The sequence below is a fragment of the Myotis davidii genome, unplaced genomic scaffold, assembly GCF_000327345.1.
Source record: "Myotis davidii unplaced genomic scaffold, ASM32734v1 scaffold1187, whole genome shotgun sequence".
Lineage (NCBI taxonomy): Eukaryota > Metazoa > Chordata > Mammalia > Chiroptera > Vespertilionidae > Myotis > Myotis davidii.
In genome coordinates this window covers 1,018,323-1,033,871 of record NW_006299714.1, presented here as the reverse complement: position 1 = coordinate 1,033,871, position 15,549 = coordinate 1,018,323, and the positions used below count along the sequence as shown (strand labels likewise).

Here is a 15,549-nt window from a genome sequence, read left to right as displayed (position 1 = left end):
CCCCCCCGCCCCCCAAAAAAACCCAAAACCTGGACTTAGCATCTCAAACAGACTTTCCTGGACAGAAACACTGTGTGTGTTATTGCATTTCAGTCACTCTCTGTGCCTCTTCAGAGAGAACATAGGAAGCCTGCACATGGATTCCTCCAGACTCTGCCTTATCTCCGTTCCCATTACCGACCCATCCAGCTGTGTGTCTTTGCTGTGTCACTACAATAAATAAAACTGTGAGTGCGACCATATGCTTAGTCTTGCAAATGCTTCTACGGACATAATGAATGCATGGGTGGTTGTGGGACGGCCAAAACAAGTGTAGCTGAAGTGATAACACAAGTGGTGTTATCTGTTCCTCACTTTACATATAAAATATTTCATACAAACTCACAATGATCTTTTGCACTAGAGGGCTTAAACAATCACGTACATATGGGGAAAGCATAGCTCAGACCTTGTGCCAATAAAAACAACTTCCTCCCGAGGTAAGAAAGGCATGTCCCTCCCTCTAGAACAGTAGAACCTAAGGGAATGTTAAAATAAATTTCTAAAGAAATGTATCTTATTATACAAAAATACCCCCAAATGCTAGTAATTTTGGGTGAATATTCCCTCTTCTTATTAGTTCAGTTCATTTATACCTTAAAACCACATTCCGAACATAACAGGACAATGGGAGCAGAAATTTCCATGTGACATAAAACCACCACGACTAATACATTACAATTTATTTCTACAACCAAAAATACCAGCTGCCCACTCATGTCCAGTTACCACCACTCCCAAAAAATCTCCTGGTGAAAGTGCATCAATGACAGTTTACGGGAAGTTTGTAGCTATCACTCCATATCGAAAAGAGTAGAAATGACAACGCATAGGATTTTTCACAAGTGGAAGGAGATGAATCTCTACCTGCTGCCTTACATTTGTATCATACAACTGTCATAACAGTAAAAGGGAAGCCCTATAAAAAACGAGAACTTTCACAAATAACCTGCATTATACATTTTAGGGCTTTTAAATTGCAATTAAACTTCTGCTTTAAAGAAAATATTTTTGAAAGTTCTAGTTTACAGTTAATAGTTATAGAACTGAACTCTAAACATTCAGATGTTATTGTTTGAATAACCACTTGAAAGTTGTAAATAAACTTCTTTTTAAAAAAGCAGTGCTCTGTTATATCTTAACAGACCAAGGTCAACAGTTTGAGTCCGCTGAAGCCCTGTTTATATGGTCATGGCTAAAGCATTAATCACATTTTCCGTGGTTGGTCCTAATAAGAATAAGTAATAGGACTGATGATTCTACTGCAGAACTCAAATTTTAAATCATTCTGAGTCTATTTCAAGTTGACTACTAATAAATAAACATGATATAAATCGCTTGAAGACCAGGAATTTCTTTTAATCTTAGAGAAAAGAATTTGCCCGTTTCCTTTTTCTTTTCTAATCCTCGCCCGAGGATATTTTTCCATTGATTTTTGAGAGCATGGAAGGGATGGGGAGAGACAGAGAGAAACATCGATGTGAGAGAGACGCATTGATTGGTTGCCACCTGCATGCACCCCAACTGGGGATTTAGCCTGGGAGCGGGGATCGAGCCTGGGAGCGAGGTATGTGCCCTAATGTTTCCATTTTAAAATGGTGTCAGATAGGTACTAGATTTACTGGAGTGATCACTTCATAAGTTATTCAAATGTCTAATAACTGGGCTAAACATCTGAAAATAATATAGTAGTGTATGTCAACCGTAATTGAAAAATAAAAACGTTATTTAAAAAAATACAGAACTGTGAGAGGGCAGGATCCTGTGAAACATCAATGACTGAATAATGTACAAAGATAAATGGATCATCCTATGTAATAGACAAACATGGTAATTGACCATACCTTCACTACGCTTCCCATTGGCTAATCAGTGTGATATGCAAATTAACCACCGACAAAGATGGTGGCTAATTTGCATACTGCAGGCAGGGCAGGCCAGTGCGAGCCGGCATCTGGGCCCTGTGTGCCGCCTAAGCCCCACCCCCAGCCAGGACCCCCATGTGCGGCCCTGGGTGGCAGCACGAATGGGCTGCCTAAGCCCCGCCCCCAACCGGGACCCCCGTGTGAGGCCCTGGGCAGGCGGGACCCCCATCTGTGGCCCTGGGCAGTGGCGCTTGGCAGAGCGATCGGCAGGAGGAAGCCCTATTCTTGCAGGAATCCTCCTGAAATGGGCTTCTAGTTGTAATAATAAGAGCAATGAAAACGATATGTAGTACTGTTTCTATCAAGTTTTTTAAAAAGTCACTCATAAATATTCTTAGGGTTGCTTGTGTACTATTTATGTGTGTCTACTTAATACCTGTTGAACCTTTGAAATTGATCAGTAGTTGATTTAAAAAGAAAAATTTTAATTTTCCCTAACAAAATTTTTAGTAGGATGGGCAGTTGGGGTGGGAATGGGTGGGTAATTTAAAGCAAAAACTAGTAATATATGGTTTACATAGGCATGTGTAAAACCCCTATTTCAGAAATCATATGCTTTGAAGACAGTTGGGGGATGAGGGTGAGGTTGCCCTTACAACCTGTATTGCTGATTGAGTGTATGGGTCAATTACAATTTAACTATAGCTTCCTTTTTTTTTCTTTTCAATATATTTTTATTGATTTCAGAGAGGAAGGGAGAGGGAGAGATAGAAACATCAATGATGACAGAGAATCATTGATCAGCTACCTTCTGCACATCCCCTACTGGGGATTGAGCCTGCAACCCAGGCATGTGTCCTTGTCCAGAATCGAACCCAGGACCCTGTTCAGTATGCAGGCCGACGCTCTGTCCACTGAGCCAAACCAGCTAGGGCTTAACTATAGCTTTCGACTAGAATCTAAATCTAGTCGAAATAGATTCTAAATCTATTTCGAGTAGGATTCTAAATCTCCAAAAGACTACTCATTTCCTTCACTCCAAGGAGGTCCTTCAGTTAACGGTTATTCTGTGGAGGAAGGCCCCTGGCTTGGGGTTTACAGTTATAAACGTTAATTGGTGTACTCTTTGTTAGAATTAAGCAAAAACAATGTACCAAATGGTGATTTGACTGATCATTATGCCACCAATGAACTCTGAACATTTTAGTTAAGAACTTGTGCTCACTCCTCAGGAGTCTGGCTGTACCATTCAGATGTAAGCAGAGGCAAACAAGAGTTAGGCAAGTTTCAAAAACTTTAATAAAGAAAAAAAAAGACACTTCCAAAAATAAATGCCACACAAATGAAAGTTTATAAAAAAGTGTAAGATATTCATGAAACAAAATCCCTATCAAAATATCCTAAATACTAAAATCTAATGATGTTGAGTGTTCAAATTTTGGGAGAATGCAGCTTATAATAATATAACTGGGAGTGTTCTTCATAATATGCCTGTTTCAAGACATCACTTAATATAATTACTTTTAAACCTATATTTTCTTAAACATTCATTTCACAATTCATTTAAATATTTTACATTCATTTATAGAAACACACTTTCTAACAACGGGTTATTCTGTGTTTTAATAATAATGAACCATGGTAAAATACTTCAGTGATTAAAATGTCTTGCTAATGACTACATCCGTCACAGATTCTTGCACACTTATATAGCTACCGCATAATCAGAAGAGCTATCACTCCTCTTAACAATGACACTCACCCAAGTTTAGTAAACATGCTCATAATTAGAGATGATTTTTCCCAAGCTAAAATACTTTCAAGCTTTCTTTAAAATCTGCAAAGATAACCTGCTTATTGAACTACTTTTTACTGGCAATTTATAAAGCCAGGAGAAGTATCATTTTAGAGTGTTCTCCCTAATCTCTATAGTAAAAAAGAAAAAAGAAAAAGATGTTCTTTTTCAAAGTAAATGGCACTAAGATTCTATTTTGGAAATTATAATTTTAAAATGTGAAGAAATGCAATGTCAGTTATATCTAGAGTGGAATTTTAATGAATTAACCTAATTATTCTCCAGGTCTATACAGATTTTTCTTCAGTGTGGGTGACCCTCTCGTATACGCACACAGCTTAGTACTTCAGTAATTAATCCGTTTTAGTTGTGATCCAAGACAAACCCTAACTTATTCGAAATTCTCTTCTATAACAAGGGACCAATCTATATCACCTTTAGACTGACAGTTTAGTGAACAGATAAAAAGCTAAAGCAATAGAATGTATATAATTAAGGGTAGTTAATTTAGCCAAATCAACAGACCTTAGTCTTACAATTTGGAATTAATTTTCATGCAACATTTAACATAGAGTTTTGATCCTTTACTTATCAAGTATTATTTTATCTTTTTAAGTAATCAAGACAAGTAGTAGAAAAAGCATTTTATTTATATGGAAAAGCTACATTAAGATCTGTAAAAGGTGTCATTGTAATATTGCCTACACAGAAAAAAATTCAAATGTGAATAACAAATAAAGGTTACACATCTTCCTACTTAGCCGTGCAATTAATTCACATTGCAACAAAGTTAAGTCAAGTATAACAAAATCAAAACAAGTGTTTCTCCATAATCAGTATACCGAGAATTACAGTGTAAAGATCATTCAGGTTTAAGAAATCTGCAACTGATCTACACAGAAAACCCTAAGACAAGGGAGACAGACAGTTAATTCATTTAATTATCAGCTGTTCGGTTTTTTTCAATACTGTTCACAGGAAAGAAGTAATGAGTTGACATACATGTAAATAGAATATATTTAGTCTATACAGTAAAAAAATACAAATTATAAAGTGAGCTAACAAAGAATGAAATCTGAATAGATTTATAAAACTGACGACACAGACAACACATACAGTATTTCTCATGTAAAAACATCTAATTTCAGCAAAAAATAATTTGGTTACTTTTCAGATGTTTTGTAGGTCTTGTAAGCTGAAGATGCAGATGTCCAAGTATCCTAAAATCCATAGTAAATGTCTTTCTCAATGCATACAAAAAGACTCTCATCACAGTCTTAAGGGTATTTTTGGAAGTTTGTTTAGTCTTGCTTCAGAAATACATTTAAAATGGATAAAAATCAAAGGATTTCATGATACAATGAAACAGTAAACAGTGCTCAATTTACTGCTAATATTGAAAAAAAACCTAGATTTTACAGTACTCTGGTATATATGAAATTTATTTTTATTTTACATTGCATATTTCTGAGTCCATTCTCTTGCGTGTCTGTTGTATCTGTAGGCATACAAAAGGGATATAGTAAAAACATACAAATTGAATCTTGTAGAAGATCTATCTACATAAAACAGTATACTCTACCCTCCTATGCTTACTTGCAGTAATCATACATATACCAATTACTGGTTCAATGTGACTTCGCCTTATGCATAAATAAAACAGAAAACTTAAGTCAAATTTTTACCTGATGGATTTGTCTACAACCTATATGAAAACATACCTAAATTATAAATAACAAAATGAAAAAGAAAACAATTTATGGTAATAATCTATAAAAGGCAATGAGCATTATTTGTAAATTGCAAATGAATCAATGGTACCAGTAAGATGAAACAGCTTGAAAACTAGGTCAGTTTGGGTGGGTTAGGGATAACTTCTTTTCCTGGGAGATTAGAAATATAATATCCAACACTTCCCAATCACCAAATTCTTTCATTTTTAAATTTACTCCCTAGAATTATACATAATTCTTCCCTACCAAAAACATAACCTACTGTGCAAATACAGAACGTGTACTATTAAAAAGTAAAGGATTGAACAGTATGTGAAAAAGAACAAGATTTTTTTTGTAAAAAAACAGAGTTTAAAAAGAAAGGTTTACTACACTGAAAAAAAACCCAAAATCAATGTTAAGTATAATAAGCATAACTAAATGTACTTATTAAATATATTGGTAATACTTACTTTTCTTTGTCTGATTTATAGATTTGTGCAATATCTGGTACTAAGGGGTCATCTGGATTAGGATCACAAAGTAGAGAACATATGGACAATAAAACTATATTGAAAAGAGAATACCATATTAGATAATGATCTTTCTTCTTTATACAATTACATATGAGAAAATAATTTCATTGAATATAGACAATTAACTTACAAAGAAAACAAAACATTAAATTACATTTTAGACTATAGCTGGTAGCAAGTATTTTTAATTTTTAAAATTATAAAATTACCATATTATATACATAATATGCAAAATTATAATTTTTAAAGGTTTAAATTCTATTTGAATTTCTATTTATTTAAAAAATGTGGACCTCTAAAGTAGCTATTATAATCTTTAAACTCAAGTGTTTTCTACAAAAATATTTTGGTAACACACACATACCCCAAATGATACATAATAAAAAACTTTTTAGAATAGCATCCTAACTTTAGATGTCTCTTAGAGATACTTCTGTAGAGAAAACTGTCCATTTTATTCTATTTTAATACAGAAAGTCTGTGTTCTAATCAATTCAAGGCAAATCAATCAAATTACAGTTAACAGTCCAAACCATTCGAACATTGTGCTCATGTGCTTTATTCTCTGGCTTAGTGATATACAGTGTCCACAAAGAAGGCAGAATTGTAAGGTTTTTCTCAACGACTCTTTTATTCCATGTATATTATTTGTATCGCATGCATGGAGCAACAATGTGAATAGTTACTCTGTAACCTGTATATTTTTAAATACAGATGAAAATTTAAAAAGTAGTTGTTTCTTGCCACATTATGTCAAATACTAATAAAATAGCCACACACACACACACACACACAAATCTAAGTATCTGAAAACAGAGGGAACAAGACTGGTTCCTCTTTTGCCTCAACTGCATGCCACCACTTCTGAGGGGGTCCGTGGAATTTTTGGAACAATCTTGCATCTTCAGCCTCCTCTACTATGCTCCCTTATCTGTTCCTATTCTTCAAATTCCACAGGTGAATGTATAAAGCAAAGTTGATTCTTACATGACACGAAAAGTGGGTGCTAAGAGCACTAATATTAAAACTAATATTTAATTTATCTTACTTAGCTTCCATTGTATATTAAACCTAGGCTAATGTCTCCAAAAAGTTTCCAGATAAAAATCAAAATAAGACATTGAAAATAAGACAATAAAATAGCTGTATTTTAGGTAGCAGGTATAAGCTACCTTACAAAATAAGCAAGAGGCAAGTTCCTCATCTCCCCAGGCCTGCTGCCTAGCCATGAGCCCTGATTTCACTATTATGCACAAAATCAAATGTTTTAAGATAAGTAAAATGGAATGTTGACACTCATTGTGTGCTTACTGTGTGTCAGGTGCATAGTGACCCTATATTATTATAATTCCCCCTTTACATATGAGGAAACTGAGGCCATTTGAAACTGTTACTGAAGACGGTTACCAGAAGGCATCAATACTAATTATTATTATTTTTTTAGTTTGTGCTAAATCATTTTTAAAATGTGTAGCTTCAGGACATTTATTATAAAAAGTTGTTTTCATATACATGATTAACAACTTAAAATTCACCATACATTTACTTCATTTTTTGGCTTGACCATCTAGTAAATCTTTAGCTTCATTGATTTTGGCTGCTATATAAGGAGATCCTCCCTTGTCGGGGTGATTTAAAAGCATAATTCGTCAGTGAGCATCTCTTATTTTTCCTTTATTGGCAGTAGGGCTCTGTAATAGCCACCACTGACGGCAGATTTTGGTAGACTTTGAAAAACTTGTTTCACTTGAGGCTCCATATGCTTCATGGCTTGCAAAACATAACGGCCTGCAAATCCTGCAGCAGCAATGGTCAATCCAATTGCTATCACAGTACTGGCCATGGCTCCGGCTCAGCTCCCCTGCCTCCACCGAGAGTGTGGTTCATCCCAGCCTGAAAGGCGGCGGCCACCAGCTCCCCGCCGCTACCAGAAAGCGAGGGCACCGCCAGCGGGGACCAAATGTCCACACTCGGGCACCCAGAACTCAGTAGCGGCCAATACTAATTATCCTCGCTAATAAAAGAGAAACATGCAAATTGACCATACCTCCGATACACCCACAAGTCACACCCACCACCCAATCAGGAGTGGGTATGCAAATTAACCCAACAAAGGTGGCAGGTTAATTTGCATATGCAGGCACCCAGTGGCCTAGGTCCTGGGAACATCCTAAGGACCCAGGCAGCTCAGAGCCTGCAGGTCCCAGCGTAGGCCCTGAGTGACGTTGGTCCCAGAACACTCCTGGCCACTCCTGGCCTACTGACCTTGGCGCCATGGGGGTGGGGCAGCAGAGGCTTGATCCGAGCGGGAGTGTGTGTGTGGGGGGGGTGCCTGCCCAAGCTGCGGCAGAGGCTTGATCGGAGCTGGGGGGAGTCCTACCCAGGCCATGGCAGAGGCTTGAGCAGGGCCTGAGCAGAGGGGAGGGGAGGTGGTCTTGCCCAAGCCTTGGGCAGAGGCTTGAGCAGAGCTGAGGGGCCCTGCCTAAGCCGCACTGGAGGCTTGAGCAGTCGCGGAGATAGGGAATGTGCCAGCCTAGGCTTGCCAGCAGTCCTGCCTCTGCGGGTGAGCTGCAGGGGAAACACCTTTTCTGACAGTTCATTGGCTAAGCTCCCTGTATGCCACTGGTAATGCTCTTGGTAACTTGGGTAACAAGAATCCAAAAAGGTGATCTAGGGTTTTTCCACCTCACTCCTAGAGGAAAAAACGAAGGTCTGCTGCTGGAGGGCTAAGAAATATCATGTACTACCCTAGCCAGTTTGGCTCAGTGGACAGAGCCTCAGCCTGCCCACTGCAGGGTCCGGGTTGATTCTGGTCAAGGGCATGTACCCAGGTTGCAGGCTCCTCCCTGGCCGGGGCCCAGGTCAGGGCTCATGCAGGAGGCAACCAATCAAAGTGTCCCTCTCACATTGATGTTTCTCTCTGTCTTTTCCTCTCTCTTCCACACTCTCTAAAATTCAATGGAAACATATTCTCAGGTGAGGATTAAAAAAGAAAGAAAGAAATGTCATATCCTATGAAAGAAACATCTTGAAAATGCCTAAAGAAAGTTGTCATTTTTTTCACTGGAGTCCGTGCTGATGAAAACACCTTGGTAGCTGCAGTGGCTGACAGTGGCTGCAGCAGCGGGGGGATGGGGCTGGCACCTTCCCCTAATCAGCCAGGTCACCTCCCATGGACATCAGTAGGACATGCCCTGAGGGTTCCCAGTCTGTGAGAGGGGGCAGGCTGGGCTGAGGGGGAACCCCACCCCCAGTGCACGAATTTCATGCACCAGGCTCCTAGCTCTTTATAAAAAGCTACCAATGTCAGAAGATAAATGTTCAACATCTGGCAGTCTGCCGTTTCTTTTACCAGTATATGTGTAAGTATTTAGCTGCTTATGCCAAATGAATTATATTTTCCGATACCATTCCAGGAATGAACATATGAATTTGAATAACCCTTTGACATAGAATCTTTCCTACATCTAGTGCACAACAGCTACACTACCATGTGTAAGATTTTTTAAAGGACAATGGAATCTACATCAACTTTCTATACAAACATTTTAGGTCAGAAAAACTGCCATTCACAAATAACTAACTGACATAAAGGGCTATTATTTACCTAATACTTGAAAAAATTATGGCTGTAGACTCTGTTTCCTATAAACCTCATCACTTTTAAAAACAAGTCATATATTCAGATAGCATTTATTTCTTTTAATTTTTAAATGACCATGGATCTCTCCGTGAATCCTTCAAGAGAAACAATTTTCTTGAATTTTATAAAAGGAAAATCTATCAAGTTACTTCAGGGGCAGATGTTTCTAACTCAAAACATATTTTCCAACTATCAGGTGCTCTTCTGTTTAGAGAAACAAGACTTGAATTAAGAGGATTCACACAGCAAATAGTATTTGCTAAAAAAACAAAAAGGGCTTCAGATGTACACATCTGATAATTTAGCAAAGAACAACGTTACAGATTACGTTAAGAATCCACATGGCGTATGATTAGTCATTATGATAATACTGTTGATTACTCAAAGTTTAGAGCAGTGATTTTCAACTAGTATGCTGAAGAATTTTAAAACACACAATACCAGAGTATTTAGTCAGGGGCACTGACATCTTTTTCTTAGATTATCAAATAAAAAATGACAACAGCCAACACAACAATATGTTGTGTTGAATAAATCAAAATTATATGTATTTTTTCTCAGATCAGGAAAAATAATATTTTTTGGTGTGCCACAGGATTTTAATAATTAGTGTATGTGTGTCGTAAGATGAAAAACATTGAAAATCACTAGTTTAGAATAATGTTAGATGTACTCATCATTCTAAAATGTGAAATATGTCTTAAATCATTTATTTTATCAACCTAATCTGATATTGCTTCTTAGATGAAGTAAAACAAATGTAAACCTTTAAATCATGTCAGTAATTCCATTTACTAAATGGGACAATGGGCCCTAGAATCATATATTTACTTCTCTCTTCTTAAAGATAAGCTAAAACTAAAGGGTAAAATGTTGAGAGGCTTATCCCCAAATTTCTAGCTCTAACATTTTAAATTTCTCTTACGTCATCATTTAGATTTGCTTACCAACACCACGCCCACCAAATTAACTGTTAAAGGCTAAAGAGGCCTGGCTGGTGTGGCTCAGTGGTTGAGCATCAACCTATGAACCAGGAGGTCATGGTTTGATTCCCAGTCAGGGCACGTGCCTGGGTTGTGAGCTTGAGTCCCAGTAGGGGGCATGCAGGAGGCAGTCAATCAATGACTCTCTCTCATCACTAATGTTTTCATCTCTTTCTCCCTCTCCCTTCCTCTCTGAAATAAATAAAAACATATAAAAAAAGCTAAAAAGAATACATATAAGAGCTATGAAAGCAAAGAAAATCAAAGCAGGACAAAACACAGTAGATTGTTTTGTTTTTTTTGAAAACTTTGGGCCTTAGATACTTCTGTAGTTTTCCTGTTTCACTATTATCAGCTGTCATATATCTGATAAATGAAATTACCTTTCGATACAGTCAGAGCTGGTGACCATTGTGACCTCAGGATATCCAGACAAATACTTCCATTACTGTTTATGTTTGGATGATAAATTTTTGTTGTGAAAGCAATCTAAATATAACACAAAACAAAATAAAAATGTGACAATCCATGAACAATGAGCAAAACAGAGCCAACTTACTCTAGGGTAAAAATGTCTTTAAATTTTAGCACCCTCGTAGAGAAATGTATTCAACACAAGTTGAATGAACATCCACTCTGTGTGCACAAAGTTTTAGCTATTAGGCACGTGAAAGCAGATAAAGTAAGTTTTCCCACTCCCCCGCTTTCCCCACTGCTCTCCCCCGCCACCTCCAGCGAGAAACTGAGAAATATTTTGGAGAGTGCAGTATGAGAGCTGATATGACTGCTGAGTAGCAGCTGAAGTAATTAACCATGGCTTTGATGATCCCCCAAAGTAATCCTTTTCTTCATTTGCTTATCAAGGATACCTGGAAGTGACACTAGGGTCTAAAAATAGGGTGCTGACCCTGTTCTGGGGGAAAGTGGAGGGGCCTGAGTTTGTAACCTGTCCTAAGAAATCCACCAGGAATCCTAATCTCCCACAAGACGTTTTGTTATACCGTTTCATGTGTATATAACGCTATTCAGGTATTTTTAAAAATCTAAAATAATTATTTGCTCTTCCTCTCTGGAGCACACGGGCGCCTTTCCCTGGCCCTTCCGCCTCCCCCAGGTGTGTTACATCTGCCTTTCTCTCTCCTAAGCTCCACGGGCCGTCTTTTGCTCCTGTAATTTGTTTCCCAAGCCTATGTAGCCTGGCTGGCTCACTTCTACTACCTCTGTAATTTTCTAAATAAGCTTCTCTTATAATTTGAAAAAACAAACAAAATGAAATGAAATAATTGTTTCCTGAATGACAGAAGTTGTTAATGATTTTCTCCCTCCTGATATCCCCATCATTTGTTCCCTCTTTAGATCTAATTTAAATTAAACTGAGTAAGAACATGTTTTTATCCCTCCCACCACACTAAATAAAAGGCCTGTGTCTTATTTACTTTTGTATTCTCCAATGTCACAGAACATGGTAAGTGTTCAATAAATGCTTGTTGAATACTTAAAACTGAAAAAAAAAAAAAAAGAGTCAACTTTGGAAAGATAATCCCCTAAATGGAAAAGTCTGATTCCTGACCATAAAACCCAAACTACAGAGATCTAATGAAGAGGAAAAGAAAGGAACCTAATTTACAGCATAACAGACACTGCCTTTTGTTTCACAAACACAATACAATTGTTTGAGTAAGAAACACACTTTAGACTCAGTAGTTTTACAGAACAGTTGAACACGCTAACCTGTCTTGGACATAATCAAAATATCTCTGGATATACCCCTTTTGTCATCAATCACAAAAATAAAAATACCTTTGGTGGTTTAAAAGGATAGTCTGTTGGAAAATGTACAGTGAGAAAGAAGACTCCGCCTTGATATGCGCTATCAGGCTGAAATCACAAAACATTTGCATCAGTGTTTGATTACTACATTTATTTAATAACCTCAAATGACCCCCCTCCCCACCAAAATATGTCCGTTTGAAAAACATGCCATCATTTTGTCAAAAGTTCAAATCATTTACCTTGAAAACAGACTTTCTTTTGCACGTATGAAGGAGGATTTTCCAACTATCATGTCAACATCATAGAGTTAAAGCAAATAAAAATAGGACACACACACAGTTGTGTGACATGCCCAATCAAATCTGTTTACGAGTATAGACTTTGAAATATCAGTATACACACAAGACTGTTGTAAGAAAAGAATGATTTTCTGTGGCAGTAATCAGTATGAAAAAAAGGGATGGGGCTAGTACTTACCTTCTAATCTATGAAACTTAAGTCCTAATAGTCCTCTAAGGGGCAAGAATGGAGATGAGCCCAGCGGTGTGGCTCAGTAGTTGAGTATCAACCTATGAACCAGGAGGTCATGGTTCCATTCCCGGTCAGGGCACATGCCTGGGGTTGAGGGCTCGATCCCCAGTGTGGGGTGTGCAGGAAGCAGCCGATCAATGATTCTCTCTCATCACCAATATTTCTATCTCTTTCTCCTCTCCCTTCCTCTCTGAAATCAACAAAAATATATTAAGAAAAAAAAATAATGGAGATGAACTGAAGAGAACAAGTTATGAAAAGGATAGGCTAAGGGACAGCATTACACAATTTAGACTGCAAATCTTCACTCAATAATAATTTGTAAAATAATGTGAAAAGGTTCCAAACAAAACTAATAAATTCAATATTCATGGAATTATCAAATTAGGAATCAACAAGAAGAATCTATATTTGGCCAGGAATCTTTATGGCAATTAGAAAATATGCTACAAGCGAGGGGAAAAAGATACTTTTTTAAAAAGGTAGCAAACAATAGCTAATATTTTATTTTAATTCCCTTATATTTAATTCAATTTATCATGTTATACTAACATTTTGGTTATAATAGCAAGCCTATCATTACTTCTTCCTTAATTTCTGCATATATATTAGAGGACTGCACTGTATAATTATTCTTACTACATGTGTTGCTTAATTCTAGTTCATAAAAAATAATAAGGAATGTAGAAAACATAAGTATATTACAATTGACAGTCATGGTCTGCTTAGATTTTCAAGTAATACGACAGAATAACATGTTTACATTACTAAAATAAAGGGACTATGAGTAACATAATTATAACCATTTGCTACATGTAATTCACCTAAGAAATATTTTTGAAGGGCTATAATTCAAGTGGTAAGAACGGGTCTTTAAAAGATAGTATTTTGAAGGTTCTTAGTAAGCAACGGAAAACAAACAAATAACCAGATTCTTAAATGTTGTTTAAATAAATATGCTGCATTTTACCCTTTAAAAGGCTAACCTAACAATTTAGCAACTGAGATACTTGCCCAGTACTCCTTCTCTGAAAAATCAGTAATTGTTTTGTTTTTTTTAAGTTAAAGACAAGATAAAGCTCTTTGGGGGGAAGAGAAGAGAGAAAGATGTTCATGGAAACATGTTACTATGTTTCCCAGAAAGCATCTTATCTTTGAGCTATCAGTGCCCATTCTTATGCAATCGGATTTTTGCTCATAGAAAGGAAAGCCTCTTTCTAGTCATAACTGCCTCTTGGATGCAGAAACAAATGAGCTTAACAAAGGCAGTTAAGTGTTGAGAAAGCCACTCATAAAATAGCAGGTAATTTTGACTTCAGGATAATCCAAGAAAACTGAAAGCAGCAAACTCATGAGGTGGCAAAGATAGACCCACTACAGTATTTTATCAGTTCTCTCTCACAAATAGGAAGTGATAAAACTTAGCGCAAACTGGTATTTGTTACTTGTAGGAATTCATTATTGAGTTACTTACACTTATTTCTGACCTACTAAAACTGTTGATGTGAGAATAATTATGCTTAGTTCTGAATGACTGTTTTTTTGTGTTAAAAAAAAAAAAAAAGACAAAGGAAACACGCAGCCTGGTTACAAACTGTGGGTGATCCAGAACTATATGTAACTGATCAAGGGATTGGCAAAGGAAAACACAGGACAATGATCCTAGAAGTACTCGCCATCAGTGCTGTAGACAAGTACCATAAACCCTGTAATTACATTTTGCTTCCTGGGGGCTTCAGATACAAGAAAATTCAACCCAAGCCGCAAATATCTGATCAAAGGTGAAACGGCAAGAATGAAGTATGGCTGAGGGGATTAATTTCATATATAGGAATCATACTTACAGGTCCCATAATAGTTGCTTGCCAGTGGAACACTGAAACAAATAAAGGAGTTTTGGTGTCATTAACAAATGTTGGAACCTGTATTATTAACTGTAGCAAAATGCTAGCAATAAAGCAAAGCTTACAGTCGTCTCCCACAGGTCCGGCGGAGCAGTGAGCGGGTGGGTCACGCTGTAGATCACTTAATTCCTGAAGCGAAACAAAATACTTAAGGTTAATTCTTTTTCCAGTGAAACAGCATAATAATCCATGAAGACACAAATTATCAACCTCACTATACAACCAGTTTAGGCACCTAGTTCAATTCAAAATATAAAAACAAACTGTGGCCTAAGCCTGGGGTGGGGGTGGGGGGTGAGGGAGCCGTGGCCACTGAGCCTCCCTCCCGCTCAGTGTTTCCTCTCTCGCCCCTGGGTTGGGGGTCAGTGCCTGCGCAGGGTCTCCACACGGATTACCTAAAGTCACAGAGAAATGGTGGAAAATTCACCATCCCATTCCCAGAAAGATCAAGTGATGGCTTTGTTCTTTTCTTAAGCTCCGAATTTGGCTTCATACTATATCTCGTACAGGCTTTTATTCCTGAATACTGGCCAAATTCCTTAGGTTGAACCTACTGGCCTCAAAAGTATTGGGCAGTTGCACTGCCCATCTACCTCCTTATTACTGTAATAATCAGTTATGTACTCTTATTTGGAGTAAATATGATGAGTGCCTGGCCACAATTCCATTCAAACAATCACACATACCGTATTTGCCGGCGTATAAGACGATTTTTTGGCCCTGAAAAATATGCCTCCAAGTGGGGGGTCGTCTTATACGCCAGGTACA

General features: G+C 37.3%; 1 protein-coding gene and 1 pseudogene across 2 annotated transcripts in view; one reads left to right on the top strand and one right to left on the bottom strand.

Moving 5' to 3' along the window:
* Positions 1-3,777: 3,777 nt before the first annotated feature.
* UBE2D1 (ubiquitin conjugating enzyme E2D 1) overlaps positions 3,778-15,549 on the bottom strand; it is a 32,358-nt gene continuing 20,586 nt past the window's right edge. The window contains exons 2-7 of one of the 2 annotated variants that reach the window (XM_006775805.2): positions 14,847-14,910; positions 14,722-14,753; positions 12,374-12,451; positions 10,957-11,062; positions 5,885-5,978; positions 3,778-5,197 (exon numbers count right to left, since the gene is read on the bottom strand). In XM_006775805.2, coding sequence (XP_006775868.1) covers positions 5,152-5,197; positions 5,885-5,978; positions 10,957-11,062; positions 12,374-12,451; positions 14,722-14,753; positions 14,847-14,910 — 420 coding nt within the window. In that variant the 3' untranslated portion in view covers positions 3,778-5,151. The remainder of the gene's footprint in view (positions 5,198-5,884; positions 5,979-10,956; positions 11,063-12,373; positions 12,452-14,721; positions 14,754-14,846; positions 14,911-15,549) is intronic. The other variant, XM_015571816.1, reaches the window with a different exon arrangement.
* The window catches only part of LOC102754589, a 1,263-nt pseudogene continuing 906 nt past the window's right edge, over positions 15,193-15,549 (top strand).